The sequence below is a fragment of the Pezoporus flaviventris genome, unplaced genomic scaffold (assembly GCF_033815535.1).
Source record: "Pezoporus flaviventris isolate CSIRO_AGI_PZ_B2104156 unplaced genomic scaffold, CSIRO_AGI_Pfla_v1 ptg000057l, whole genome shotgun sequence".
Taxonomy (NCBI): Eukaryota; Metazoa; Chordata; class Aves; order Psittaciformes; family Psittacidae; genus Pezoporus; species Pezoporus flaviventris.
This window is the reverse complement of record NW_026892605.1, coordinates 3,023,023-3,036,615: the sequence shown is the minus strand read 5'-3', so window position 1 is coordinate 3,036,615 and position 13,593 is coordinate 3,023,023. Positions and strand designations below refer to the sequence as shown.

The 13,593-nt window shown below is 40.1% G+C and overlaps 1 protein-coding gene across 1 annotated transcript in view; it reads left to right on the top strand.

Moving 5' to 3' along the window:
- The first annotated feature begins 1,800 nt into the window (after window positions 1-1,800).
- Window positions 1,801-13,593, top strand: part of LOC133277530 (integrin alpha-1-like) — a 65,741-nt gene continuing 53,948 nt past the window's right edge. Inside the window, exons 1-2 of the mRNA XM_061469420.1 lie at window positions 1,801-2,606; window positions 3,816-3,906. Coding sequence (XP_061325404.1) covers window positions 1,881-2,606; window positions 3,816-3,906 — 817 coding nt within the window. The 5' untranslated portion in view covers window positions 1,801-1,880. The remainder of the gene's footprint in view (window positions 2,607-3,815; window positions 3,907-13,593) is intronic.

Here is a 13,593-nt window from a genome sequence, read left to right as displayed (position 1 = left end):
TAAAATTGTTTTTACATCAGTATCAAGCTTAGAAACAAGGAACAGACATTACAGGGCCAGATCTGAGTTCAATGTCCCTTCACAATTGACAAGTGCTACATTCTTGAGACAAAATTTATGAATGCTATAATGGGAGATATGAGATTTTTGCTCACAGTAGCCTTGTATCTCATTAAATCCTTGAATCTGAAGGCTTTCCAATTCAGCAATTTCTGTAATCTACAGTGAGGTGGGTTTTGTTTATTTGTGGGTTTTGATTTTTGATTGTGTTTTGTTTTGTTTTTTTTTTTTTGTTGGGGTTTCTTTCAGGGTGGTGGTTCATTTTTCAGAAAAAAAAAAAAACAGAAATAACTAGAAAAAATCAGAAACTTCCTTTTAACAATTCTAAATTTGCCACTTTCTCATCTCTGAGAGGATGTCCTCTTGCTTTTCGGTTATCATACTAAGTGTGTAGACATTCCAAACTTACTGTATCTGTTCTGGTTGCCTTGATACAGTCAGTCATCACGGCATGTTAGTTTGCCTACTTTCTCAATTTATTTTGTTGTTTTGAATCATTCTTTATTTTTTTTTCCATTCTCCATTATCTTCCTCATTTTTCCTGAATTTACAACATTCATTCTGAAATGGTGCTTTCAGTGTCATACACAGCTTCAAAATAAGCTGCACTACTTGCACAATGATGTTACATTTATTATTATTCCTAGGTTGTTAAATTTGTCCAGGCTGTAAATTGAGCTGCGTAGTTACTGGTCACGTCTCTTTTTCATGCAAGTACCACTGAACTAATCTGTGTGGTTTTTCAAGGCATGCTACTTACATCTGTCATCACCAAACTTTGTTTGAAATGTGCCTATCTACTCCTGAAGCTTCTCAAACTGTCTTATTCTAAGTAACCAGTAGACACAAGAAGCAGGTGAAGTTTCAGTACAGGCTAAAGTGTAACTCAGAAGTTTAACCGGAAACCTTTAAGCCGAAGTTCAGTTCAAAAGTAATGTCAAAGTAATAGCTCAGGCGGTGGCTTTGCTCTCCTCGCTGGAACGCACCAGCCGCTGTCCGGTACCACCCGGCCCTGCCGGGCTCTGAGGCACCGCGGCTGCACTGCCGCGCCCTTTTACCCGTCCCGTCGTTCCCGGTCTGTAGCCATCACCTTCCACAACTACTTAGTTTTGGGGATGTTCCTCTCTTCTCCAACGTAAGGGGACGTGTAAGGAACCTCTGTAAGTCTGAATCGCGGACGGACCACTGCAGGCTCCGACACACCCCCTACCCCCGCCGCCTTCAAGAGAGGCCACACCAAGGCACAGCCCGCCCACAACACACGGGAGCATCCGGACGGCTTCTAGTCCCGGCCGCACAAAGTTTCTCGCGGAGCTCTCCGAGCCTGCGACACCCCCGACTTGCGGCATCCCCCACTTCAGCACCCCACACGCGCCTCAGACACCACTCCTACTCACAGGCACGCGGGAAACACCCGTGCGCATGCGTGCCAGCGCAAATAGTAAGCGGCTGGGCCCGTACGCGGCCAGCCGGAGCTGATGAGGACTGACTGTGCGCATGCGCCGTGGGACGGCGGAGTGCTGCGCACGCTCGCCGGGAGGCCGGCTGTTCGTGTTCCGAGGGGCCGCCGCACTTCAGGCTCGGCCTAGGCTTTGCCGCGGGTGTGTGGCAGGCCGGTGTACCTCACGGGTTGAGGGAGGCCGCCCGCCAGCCAGCCAGCCAGCCAGCCAGCCAGCCAGCCAGCCAGCCAGCCAGCCAGCCAGCTAGCGGGAGTGTGCGGATTCCGCCGGGTCCCGCCGTCAGGCCTCCCGGGACAGGACCGCTGGCCGCTGCCGCTGAGGGAAAGTTGTGGGGACCTGTCGGCGCAAGGGACCGCCAGGATGAAGCTGGTGAGGAAGGACCTGGAAAAGGACAATGCGGGGCAGGTGACGCTGATCCCCGAGGAGCCCGAGGACATGTGGCACACCTACAATCTGCTGCAGGTGGGTGACAGCCTGCGGGCCTCCACCATTCGGAAAGTGCAGACCGAGTCATCCACGGGCAGCGTGGGCAGCAACCGCATCCGCACCACCCTTACCCTCTGTGTGGAGGCCATCGACTTTGACTCGCAGGCTTGCCAGCTGCGGGTCAAGGGCACTAACATCCAAGAGAATGAGTATGTCAAGATGGGGGCCTACCACACCATCGAGCTGGAGCCCAACCGGCAGTTCACTTTGGCAAAGAAGCAGTGGGACAGTGTGGTGCTGGAGCGCATCGAGCAGGCCTGCGATCCAGCGTGGAGCGCTGATGTGGCAGCTGTGGTCATGCAGGAGGGGTTGGCTAACGTCTGCCTGGTCACTCCAAGCATGACGCTTACCCGTGCCAAGGTGGAGGTGAACATCCCTCGCAAGCGGAAAGGGAACTGCAGTCAGCACGACCGAGCCCTGGAGAGGTTTTACGAGCAGGTGATGCAAGCCATCCAGCGGCATATCAACTTTGAGGTGGTGAAGTGTGTACTGGTGGCTAGCCCAGGCTTCGTGCGGGAGCAGTTTTGTGACTACATGTTTCAGCAGGCAGTCAAGACTGACAACAAGCTTCTGCTGGAGAACAGATCCAAGTTCTTACAGGTAAGGAGCTAAACAGTCTTCAGAGTGGGTAGAAAGGCTTAAGAGCTGCCTTTGATAATAGAAGATCATTACAAGGGTGATGGGAAATAATAAACTTGAGAAAATAAATTCATGTCTGAGCATCATAAGAAAATTATTGAAATTATTCTCATGCCTCCCAAACTGTAAGGTAGTTATGCAAGATACAGGGATGGTTCTAGGATACCTTAGGATATCTTAATATGAAGTAGAGAAAGTATTAAATATTTCATGCACTGTATAAAGACATATTTCATTTTCAACTAAGAGTGAAATAAAAGTTGGGAAACAATTTAACTGTAGTGTTAAACTGACATACTGTATATCATACATATTTTTTGCTTTTTGACAAAGCAAAATGACAGCTTTTTTAAAAACCTTTTTCTTTAAAAAACCTTTTTTTTACCACTTACACAGTTGTGGTATAGTTTAGTAGTTCTGTTGTTATTTTTGTACTGCATGGTTAAATATTCTGCAGACCATAGCATTTCTTCCTCTTCCTTAGTCATATCATTGGTTGAGTGGGGTTTTTTGCCTGTCATTGGAATAGGCAAACTTGGAGCCTAAAATAAGTTTTCCTTTTCATAAGGATACTAGAATAGTTTTTTGAGTTGGCTTGTAATTTACACTTGCGAAAGGCTGGCAGGGGAGAGTAGAGTGAGCTGTGTCCCAGTGCGCAATGGTCACAGTTATGTAGAAGACACATTGCACCAAGAAGCCTCCTTTTGCATTTATAGCAAAGTGATAATAGTAAGTGTGAAAAGTTTTAATGTACTTCACAGCTTAGCAAGCATAGTAGCTATGCAGTTTTTCAAAACTTGATGCTTCTGTACTTATGTCAGTAGTGTTTAGAGGTCTTCTGCTTCTTGAATGTTTTAAAAAGAAGGTCTGTAAACCTTAATTCATAGTAGTTTCAAGTAGCTTGGGGACTATCTGCAATAGCTTGCATATTTAACCCAGGCTTTGAATAAGAGGAGCAGCTTCCCTGCACTTCTTAAAATATATTTTAAGGGATTAGACACATGTTTTGGGTTGCAGGAAAGATCCTTTAAGAAAAGAATCAGGTAGGTTTCAAGAAAGAGATATAGTGGAAGTTGTTTATGATTGGCTAATAAAAATGTCCTTTATATTAAAAAAAAAACAAACCAAATAAAACCAAACAACCAAACCTTTGACTTTTTTTTACCTTAGGTCCATTCTTCTTCAGGACACAAATACGCACTGAAGGAAGCCCTCTGCGACCCAGCTGTAACTAGCCGTCTGTCTGACACTAAGGCAGCTGGTGAGGTCAAAGCCTTAGATGACTTCTATAAAATGCTGCAGCATGAGCCTGACCGGGCTTTTTATGGTGTAAAACAAGTGGAGAAGGCCAATGAAGCTATGGCCATCGATACCTTGCTGATCAGTGATGAGCTTTTTCGGCACCAGGATGTGGCTACACGTGCTCGATATGTTAAGTTGGTAGACAGCGTACGGGAAAACATGGGCACAGTACGCATTTTCTCCAGCCTTCATGTGTCTGGAGAGCAGCTTGGCCAGCTGACAGGGGTGGCAGCCATTCTGCGCTTTCCTGTTGCTGAGCTCTCTGACCAGGAAGATGAATCTAGCTCTGAAGAGGATTGATAACAGTGACTTCATTTCCAAGTCATGTTGAAATGGCATTAAAGGCTCTCCCTTCCTAAATATGGTGTGCAGATGTGTAATGACATGTAATTTTAAGTTTTTGATGGTATTTTGTACAGTACATAGCTCTGCTCAGCACACTAATGCATAATGATTATTGGTTCTGTGGTAATGATTATTGGCATACTGTGCATTAGAGCTGGCTGTTTTTGCAAGCTACACCTTGGACCTCCAGCAGTACAAGAAACTGATTTGACTCCCCAAAGTTGCTCATTCTGTATGTTGAGGCAGATTGGCAGCTTAGTGTTTTGGAATGTGTATGAAAAGATAATAAACTAAGAGGAAGAAAATATGTCAGACCGTCTATTTCTATTCAAGTGCTTGAAAAGAGTATTGCAGAACAAATATAAACTTCATGCAAGACCCAGGAGAGCTGTGCTTGATCTTCTTGGGAATTCAGCATTCTTCCTAAGATGTGGCAAAGGAATGGGATCAACAAAATCTGTAGGGGGTTTTGTGGTGTTATGCGTCTAACCACTTAAATACTCCTGTAAAACACTTGAAACAATCTTTCACAAACCAGACCCTTTAAATTAACCACTTCCTTCCTAATATCATAGTAGATGCAAGACAAACTGTGAATCTCAGTGCACCGATTTTGATTGTCTTTCTGAATGCTGTTACCTTTGGAGATTGTCTTGGAGGCTAGCAAGGTATGGTGTATCTTGTAATTGACTGTATTCTCAAATTTGCATTTTAGCACCTAGTTCTGACAAGGTATATGAAAAGGCTTACAAAATCAGGGCCCTAGTTTACATGGGGAATCTTCTGATAGGAAATAGTTCATAATCTGATATTTTTCTATTTGTGAACCTCTTTAAAAACATACGTAAGCTGTGATACAGAGGTAAAGATTTATACATTTAACTTTAGCTTAAGGTAATGAGAACTGGAAAAATCAAAATTACTTTTCTAGTTATTTGATATGCTCAAAGTACTGAGCTACTGTGAGTTTTGTTTCTTTACTGGACTATAAATTTTAGACTGAGGAAGCATAATCTACTTTCAGATTCTGAAATATGTTCAGTTTAAACCAATGCTTTATGGTGTAGGTTGTATATGTAGCTAGGCATTCCTTTTTTAAATGTGATGGGAGAGGGGGAGCAGGAAAGACTTGCCAAAATTAAATTTCATTTAAGCAAGCCATGGAATACTTGCAGAATATGGAAATGGACAAAACAATGGAAGATGAAAAGCACTAAGACTTTGGGTGGAATAATTTTAGGAAAAGCATTTCTAATGGTACTCCCGTATGCTGATGGGTGCCAGCCCTGTGAATTTGATACTATCTTTTGCTAGCTGAAACATCTGCCTACACTCCTTTATAGAGAAGTACTTTTGAGTTAAAAGCTATCTTCCCCATCATACAAAGAGTCTGTAAGGAATGCGTGAGCAGAACTTAAATTAGAGCTGGACTTTTACCACTTTGATTCTTCTCTCACTGAAGACAAGCCCAGTAAGATGGTTGTTTAGAGTCAGCTTGTGCAGATATATTATTTAGCTTTATGTTTTTTGTCTGGAATGGTTTTGAATGCCAGAAGTCATAAGGTGCTCAGGCAGGCTTCCTTCAGCAGTTAGGACTGGTTAAATTTCTTTTTTTTTTTTTTTTTAATATGCCTAGGTAGATTTGCCAGCTAGAAATTCCTGATTCCTGCTATGTACAGAGTTAAATATAAAGAACATATGAAGCAGGTAAAATAATATGACCTTCAAATGCTACTTAGGTAAGCAAATTATGGCTTCAATCAGACTCATAATGTCTAAACTATGGGTTTAATTTCTTTAAAATAGACCGGTATGCTAGTGTTTCCCTTCTTTTAAGTAATGTGCATTTGTTGCAATTGCACACAAATTATACTTACATTCAAAATTGTAGTACCCCAGGGGATTCTTGGTTTTAATTCTCAGTAAACTGAGAGACAAATTGAACTGTTCCTTGGCTGTAGAATGTTTTGCTATTTTATGAGATGGTAATTACAATTTAAACAAAAAATTCTGAAGATTTTTTGCAGTGCACTATAATAAGGTTACAATGAAAATTCTACAAGTCTTGTTTTGTGCTTGTGGTAGTGTCTCCAAGGAAAAAAGCAGCCGTTTTGCTGCTTTTTGGGTTTGATTTTTTTTTTTCTAGGTGTAATAGCAAACATCTGGAAAAAAGTATGTTCACAGTGATTCTCTGAATTATTTACACTAAGAATTAAAATCCTGCACTGAGTTTACAATTTATTAATTTATTTTTTTTTAATTTTTTTTTAGCTATTGCTGCCATGGCATTAAGCCAGTGAAAGAAAAAAAAAAAACCATTTAGTTGCCCATAGTATGGAAGGGTGGGATTTTCTTTTTTGGTAAGCATTTTTGTAATAAAATAAATATAAAGTCACTAGGTAGACAAATGCTTCCTGTTTCAGGAAACAGCTTAGGGGCTTGGTATTGAAAGTAGTCTGTGTTCAGTAGTTGCAGATGCTTGACCTGGCAAAGTTTCAGGGTTGCTGGTATCTTTTACATTTAAAGGAATTTTGAATAGTTAAGAGAAGTCCGTATTGACAAAAATGCTTGCTTAAGACAGCCCTTAATATCTGTGTGTAGATAACACCTACACAGAAGATGGATGTTATCTGCAGATCAAATGAGGAAGTGCTGAAGCCATGGGAAATTTTTTTTGTGTGTCTTTGGAAGTAAACATGCATGAGCTAAAAGCTGTCCACAGCATGAAAATTGTTCACTTGCGCCATGAAGTATTTAGTAATTTTGAACAGTATCTCAACATATTTTCTGATTATGTTCTGACAAATTTTGTGAATTAGTAGCATGGTTTACCTTTCCATTTTTCATTTTTCAAAGTAAATGAATACATCCTGGAGGAAGAAAACTGAAATCAGCCTGATCCTCAACCCTGCTGTGCTCTTCAAAGATTCAAATAAATTAATTGATTTAGGTCATAAAACTCCTCTTGCAAACTCATACTTGGAGAAGGCCCCAATTAGTTAGTTTTGTCATCTTTTTGATTTAAGTTCAATTACTACATAGTATTTTTGGTGGTTGTTTACCAACTTTGTTGCAAAACATGAGGTCAACTTCAGCAACAGACCAAAATAATCCTTCTAGTTACAAAGCAAAACTAAAAAACCTTTCAGTAAAACTGTGAAGCATTTTACAGTATCTAACCTAGGGAATTCCTCATCTCCCTCCTCCTGTCTTTACCCTCTTACTGGTAATAAATGATTTTTTGGCCACTACCTGGCCACCAGTGTAACAAAAGCCCATAGCTCTTCAGCTTAATTTGATAGATAACTAGCATGATGTTTTTAAAATCATGTGAATGTCTTAAATAATTTTCCTTTACTACTTCTTTCTCAAAGGTTAAGTAGCCCTGAACATTAAACCCGTCTTACTTGCCCTTTTTAAATTTCTCAGTTTAACTTCTGGGCTGCTGACCTTGGTTTTCCATTTTCTGTGAGGGTGTGTTATAGCAACATTCTTGTTTGATTTGTAGCTTAAGCTTCTCTAATTCCTTTCTGAGGCTGCCTTATCCATCCAGCAAATGTGCCCAGTTTCATAGAGACAAAGTGGGAATAAATGGTGCACTCATGCATGTGATCTTTTCTAGTCACCCAGTCCAGTAATTTTTTTCTCAGATTTTCATATCTCTAACTTTGTAAAGAAGAAAAGCCTGTTTCACAAAGGAATAGATGTCTAGCTTTGCAGGAAGCAGCGTTCTTGGAAAGTTTACGCTATTGTTTTACTTGAAGCCACATTTGTGCTGTGTGTGGTCCATTGCTTTTACAAAAAAATCTAAGAATGCAATTTTTAAAATGCAAAACTGCAATTCAGAATCCTTGTTTGTAACCCAAAATTGGAATTCCTGCAAGACATGTAATAGCAAAGAAACAGAGGGACTTAAGAAAACTACTTATCTATGTCCTTTTTTCCCTTTTTTATTTAAAGGTAAGTTAAAATGTTTATCTTAGAATGAAGTTCTTAAAATGTAGAGGTAGGTGCAATTGAGATGGTTCAGATTGATGACTATGAAACGTTTCTTCAAGCTGTGTTAATGTGGGGCATGATACAGATCTGGGATTCTCGGTTGTTGTTCAATATGTTATTACATACTGAACAAGTGAATGATTAAAGTTTTGATGCAGTTAGAACTTAGGATTTCTCCATTTTGATTTAGTAGATGGTGGGAACAGAAGAGAGACATGGCATTGTACTAGATTATTTTGTAGTGTTGCTCATATAATGGCCACAACTTGCTTTCAGAGACTCTTGTATTCAGGTTTCATGCAGAAAACTCGTATTTTCAAACTCATTATTTTGCCAATTTAGAGTTAAGAAAATATGTAACCATTGTTTGAATTCTTAATTCAGAGTCTGACTTGGACTGAGCCAGGTCTTTTTCAGAAGTGCAAAGAGTAAACATAGGCTGTGGAGCTTCTTGTGCTACAGTTGCCCAAAGACTTGCGTAATAAGTGTAATGTTTAGTCCTGCTACTTTTTTTACGCTTGACTCAAGCACAGGGCATTGACACCAATTTGAGGGTGAATGCTTGCATGGTACATAATATAAAGGAAATAAATGTCTCCAGTCTAAGAACCAAATTGTAGCGCATATTCTCTGTGAACTTCTGAACTTGACTGGTTTATAAATTCCATATAGCTTTTCTGTGAAAAAAGTCTCCTAAGGTGTCTCAGCCTAAAATAGAGTGTGACGAAAAGGTCTCTGAAATCATGTTTGTTTATTCTGTTGTCTAAAAAGAGTTCTTCCTCTTGTCCTACTTGAGGGCTGTACAAGAAACAGAGAGGGGACTGATACCAGAGCAGTTCTTGCTTCCAAGTCAGTGTCTTCTGGGACATGCAACATGAAGCAGCAGCTTTCAGGCTCTGCCAGCTCTTGTCAGATTTTGCTATATCGATCTCTAATTTATTGCCCTCTTTTTGGGAAATGCTGTGTTCACAGCTAATGTAATTACTGTCATGTTGCTCTGATAATGACTTAGAAGTCAGATTAGAGCTCATCATGAATCCTCTGACAAAATAGCTGTTCCATTACAGAATGTTAAATTAGTTGAAACCAATCCCCCATTTTAGGAATGTACATACCAGACTTGATTGGAAATTTTTTCTCTGATCCAAAGTGGAATTTCTTTTCAAAGCCAAGCCTATAATAGTGAAAAAAGTCTAGGAGTTTAAGGAGTCATATGGGAGAGAAGAAGATAAAAAGCTTAAGACTATTTTCTGTTTCATTGTTAATACTAGGCTAAAGTTGCTTGCTCTCTGTCGGTGTCTTTGTTAAGTGCAGTTCCACATTGTATAAGAAAATATATTTTGGCTGAGATAGGTAAACAGCGAATGACTTAGATATGATGTCTCCTGGGATATGGGAGAGAACTTTCAGATTTTTGATCTGAAAGGGACAGCACAGTGATTGAAAGCTGGGACTGTGCTTAGCTAGCACACTCCAGCTGTATTCTTCATGTTTCAGAAGAAAGCCCTTGAGTAGGGTTCCATGATTCAAGAAGATTTCGGACCTACTGTTAGCCAAGCTAATCTACTTTTGACGAAAGGGAGATTATTTCCCATGCAGCCTTAATACAAACCCTTAAGACTTTTACTTAGAACAAATGTTTTTAGCTGATTTTTACTGGAAGGACTTAAGAACAAAGAAATGAAACACAAGATGTCTGTAAAGATATATGTGTGTTTGTGCGTGCATGTGTGTATAAAGATGTGGTATCCTCAAAGAATGTATATTCATGTGAAAGAAAAAAGCTAATTTAACTTCTCTTGTAATTGCTTTGGTAGTTGAAGGAATGACTCAGGAATCAAGCTTATAGTTGTCTTCTGGCCTCGAGAAGGAGAGTCTTGGTAGCAAGTACTACATGTAGGATGCCTAATAGTTGGTTGTTGAATGCTCATGAGTGTCATCTTTAGTGGTTTCTGAAAGCTCTAGTAGGTTTTGCAGAAGAGAACTGCCTTTTTGTTGACCTGCAGTGTTCAGTCTGGTGACTTCACCAGGTGTAGGTGACCTGTATATACTGGTACAGGTATTTCAGTTCTGGTGTGAGATAAATTAATTAATTGCATTTGTTTATCTTACCAGAATAGTTGTCATGAGACCACTTCCACACCCTTTGGTAAAGAGAACTGGTTTACTGCATATAATTTACTCCTTTCCTGAGTGGAAATCACTGTTCTGCAATAGGATGGCAAAGAGATGCTGAAAGGGACTTTTTTCAGATACAGTGCTGGGAGAACATGGAGCACCAGCTCTCCATGCTGGAAGGCTGTACCTAGGAGCAGCTGGGATGGCAGTGATGAGAGGCAGAAAAGGAGCAGCTGCCTCATGAAGGAGCTTTTCCAAGTTCCAGAGCCATGAGGAAAGATGAAAAGCTATGGCTCAATGGAAAACATAAGATGATGTGCTGGGCATGTGACTTTCCACAATAAGAGGTGCAGTGGATGTTTGAAGTATCTGTCCTCAGTTCTAACAATTCATCTTCAGTTGAGGGTAAGATGCCAGCTGTTGTGATTAAGCTGGTATCCGAGAGGAGGGAGCCCTGAAGCTGTGGCTTGAAATTGAGATATTGAGGTCTTGCTAATCTTGTCAATATGGAGAAAGTCATTTCTTACAGGCCTGCTACACAAATGTCGCATGTGGAGTCACTGGTGTGCCTTGAGGCTTGAGAAAGATAATATTCCTTTTATACCTGTCTGAAAGCTGCCTTCTTTTTCAAAAGTACTATGAAACAAACACCTTGATGTGCTGGGTTGCAGTCAGTGTGATAAGCAAAGGAAAAATTTCTAGTCGGATATTAAAAAAAATAAACCCACCAAAACCAACATAAGCTGTTAGAAATAAACCTTCCAGTTTTTGAGGGGATGTTTAGTAAGAAGAAACAGTAAGAGAAAGCCAGAAAAAATAATGTTAAAAGGTTTTGGGGGGGGTTTAAGTGTTTCAGACTTTTAACTAAAGCATTTTAGGTTGTTTCAACTAAAGCATTGTTTTTTTAATACAACCAGATTAGTAAGACAAGTCAGTCATGTGGCAAGTTTTTAGACTTTCTCGTGAAGGCCTCAGAAATCAGTTATTAAAACTGATTTTTATTAATACAGATTGATTTTTTTGATTTATTAATATACAGTCAAGCATGGGAGGTTGATTTACAGTTGCTTAAACAATTTCAAGCCATCTGCATATGTTTTATCCAGGTCTGCTGGCACAGTCTTGTGTATTTTGTTGTGAGACAAAAGTCCTTTGAAGTGTTCAGAAAGAGCAAAATTAATGTTGACAATTAATACTGACAACTTTAAGTTTGACCTTTCCTAATCTTGAAGACTTGTCTTTCTAGCCTTTTTTGTTTTTTTTGTTTGGTTGGTTGAGGTTTTTTTGTGCCAGGGAGAGTACTGTAATTGTCACTGAAAGAATGTATTTTGAAAATGAAGTTTTCACTTTTACATCTAGAACACTTTAAAAACTACTTTTTTCTAGCGTAACCACTTTTATTTTGACATAAGAACTGGCACGAAATAAATGTGTGTTGGAGAGCAGAAAGTTCCTACTACTGGAAAAATGAGAAGTTGGAACACCCTGCTAATCAGAAAAATCAGAGCAAAAGGTTGCTTTTATATGGAATTTGTTAACTCTGAGAAATATGATGTAGTTGCCAGCAATAGATAGGAATCAGTTTAGAAATCCTGTACCCTATGAACAGAAGCAGAGCGCTTACTGCTCCTACTCTAGTGAAGCATTATGTTGTCCTGTTTATATCAGTCCAATTCTTAGTACATAAACTTGTGCCACATCTCCACAGGCACACCAGATTTCACTGCAGTCCTGACTATGTCAAACAGGGATTAGCCAGTGCAGAGGTGCTTAGGTTAGGTAGTTGATATGGCTTTAACTAATACTTTTCTTTCATTCTCTGCAAGTTTGATGTCCTTTAGGAGCTTAACAGATCTATTAAAAAAATAATTTTTCAGTGTTCTATTTGTAAACAAGCATCAGACTCAAGTCATTGATAATTAAATGTATTTCCTTTACAAAGCATGTTTTCTCCAGCAATTCTGAAGTGACCTGCTCTGAGCTGGTCCTCTGGGTATATTGGCACAGCTTGGAAAAGTGTTTCAAAAGCAGCTGTAGTATCCAAAGAGCTGTAGACCAAAGAAGAATAAAAAGGAGAGTGCAGCATCAGCCCTGCTGTGCTTCCTCACAGCTGGGCTGGAAGCAAAAGCTGTAAGTGATCTGTTGCCACTCTCTATGCTGAAACTGTAGTTAAGGTGCAACTTGCATAAAGCCTGATGTTAATGATACAGTTGCATGTATTTGCAAAAGGAGTATTGCGGGATATAAGGTACTGGCGTGAGGTTCTTTTGTGATCTTTTAGGAGGTCTTTTTTTAACATTTGCAGCTCCCTTTAACTTCAGAAGACTGAGTCACTCTTAAATAACACCAGAACTGACCTTAGCTTTGCAAACATCGATTTAGCCTGGAGAAGTCACATCTACATAGAAAACTAAAATTTGCTCAGTGTTAAGCTTCCATGGTACTTCTGCGAAGTTGATGTAGATGTTTGAAAAAAAGAGTAGCAGGGTCTTTATGAACTCCTGGTAGTACCAGTATACTTTCCGAACAGGCCTGAGCTGAACCGGTATCTTAAAATCATAAGTGTACTTCATATGCTGTGGGTGGGAAATGTTATTAGTGCCAGTAATTCATTTAGAAAGCCTTATCTTAAACTGCATCAAAAAACAGGATGTTTTCTACCTCTAGAGCCCAGCTTAAATTTGGGGGGGGGGGACGACACACCTTCCTTTTATGCTCTTCATGGCTAATTCCAAATTTCCCTGAATTGTTTATTGACTAGTAGAAAAGAACAGTTACAGTAAAAAGACTTGGGATTAATTCCATACTGCTATCAAGTGGTTTACCAGTAAAATCCTTACACTAATGGTGCAGCAAACGAGGTGCTTATGCTTTTACTGGTACTTAAGTGTCAGGCTTTAAAAATTAGTAGATATGGTCGATGATGCATATTATTATTATGCTTAAGTTTTCAGTGCATTGGTATTCAATATTATGGAATCATAGAATAGTTAGGGTTGGAAAGGACCTTAACATCATCTAGTTCCAACCCCCCTGCCATGGGCAAGGACATCTCACACCAGACCATGTCAGCCAAGGCTCTGTCCAACCTGGACTTGAACACTGCCAGTGATGGAGCATTCACAGGCTCCCTCAGCAACCCATTCCAGTGCCTCACCACCCTCACAGGAAAGAATTTCTTCCT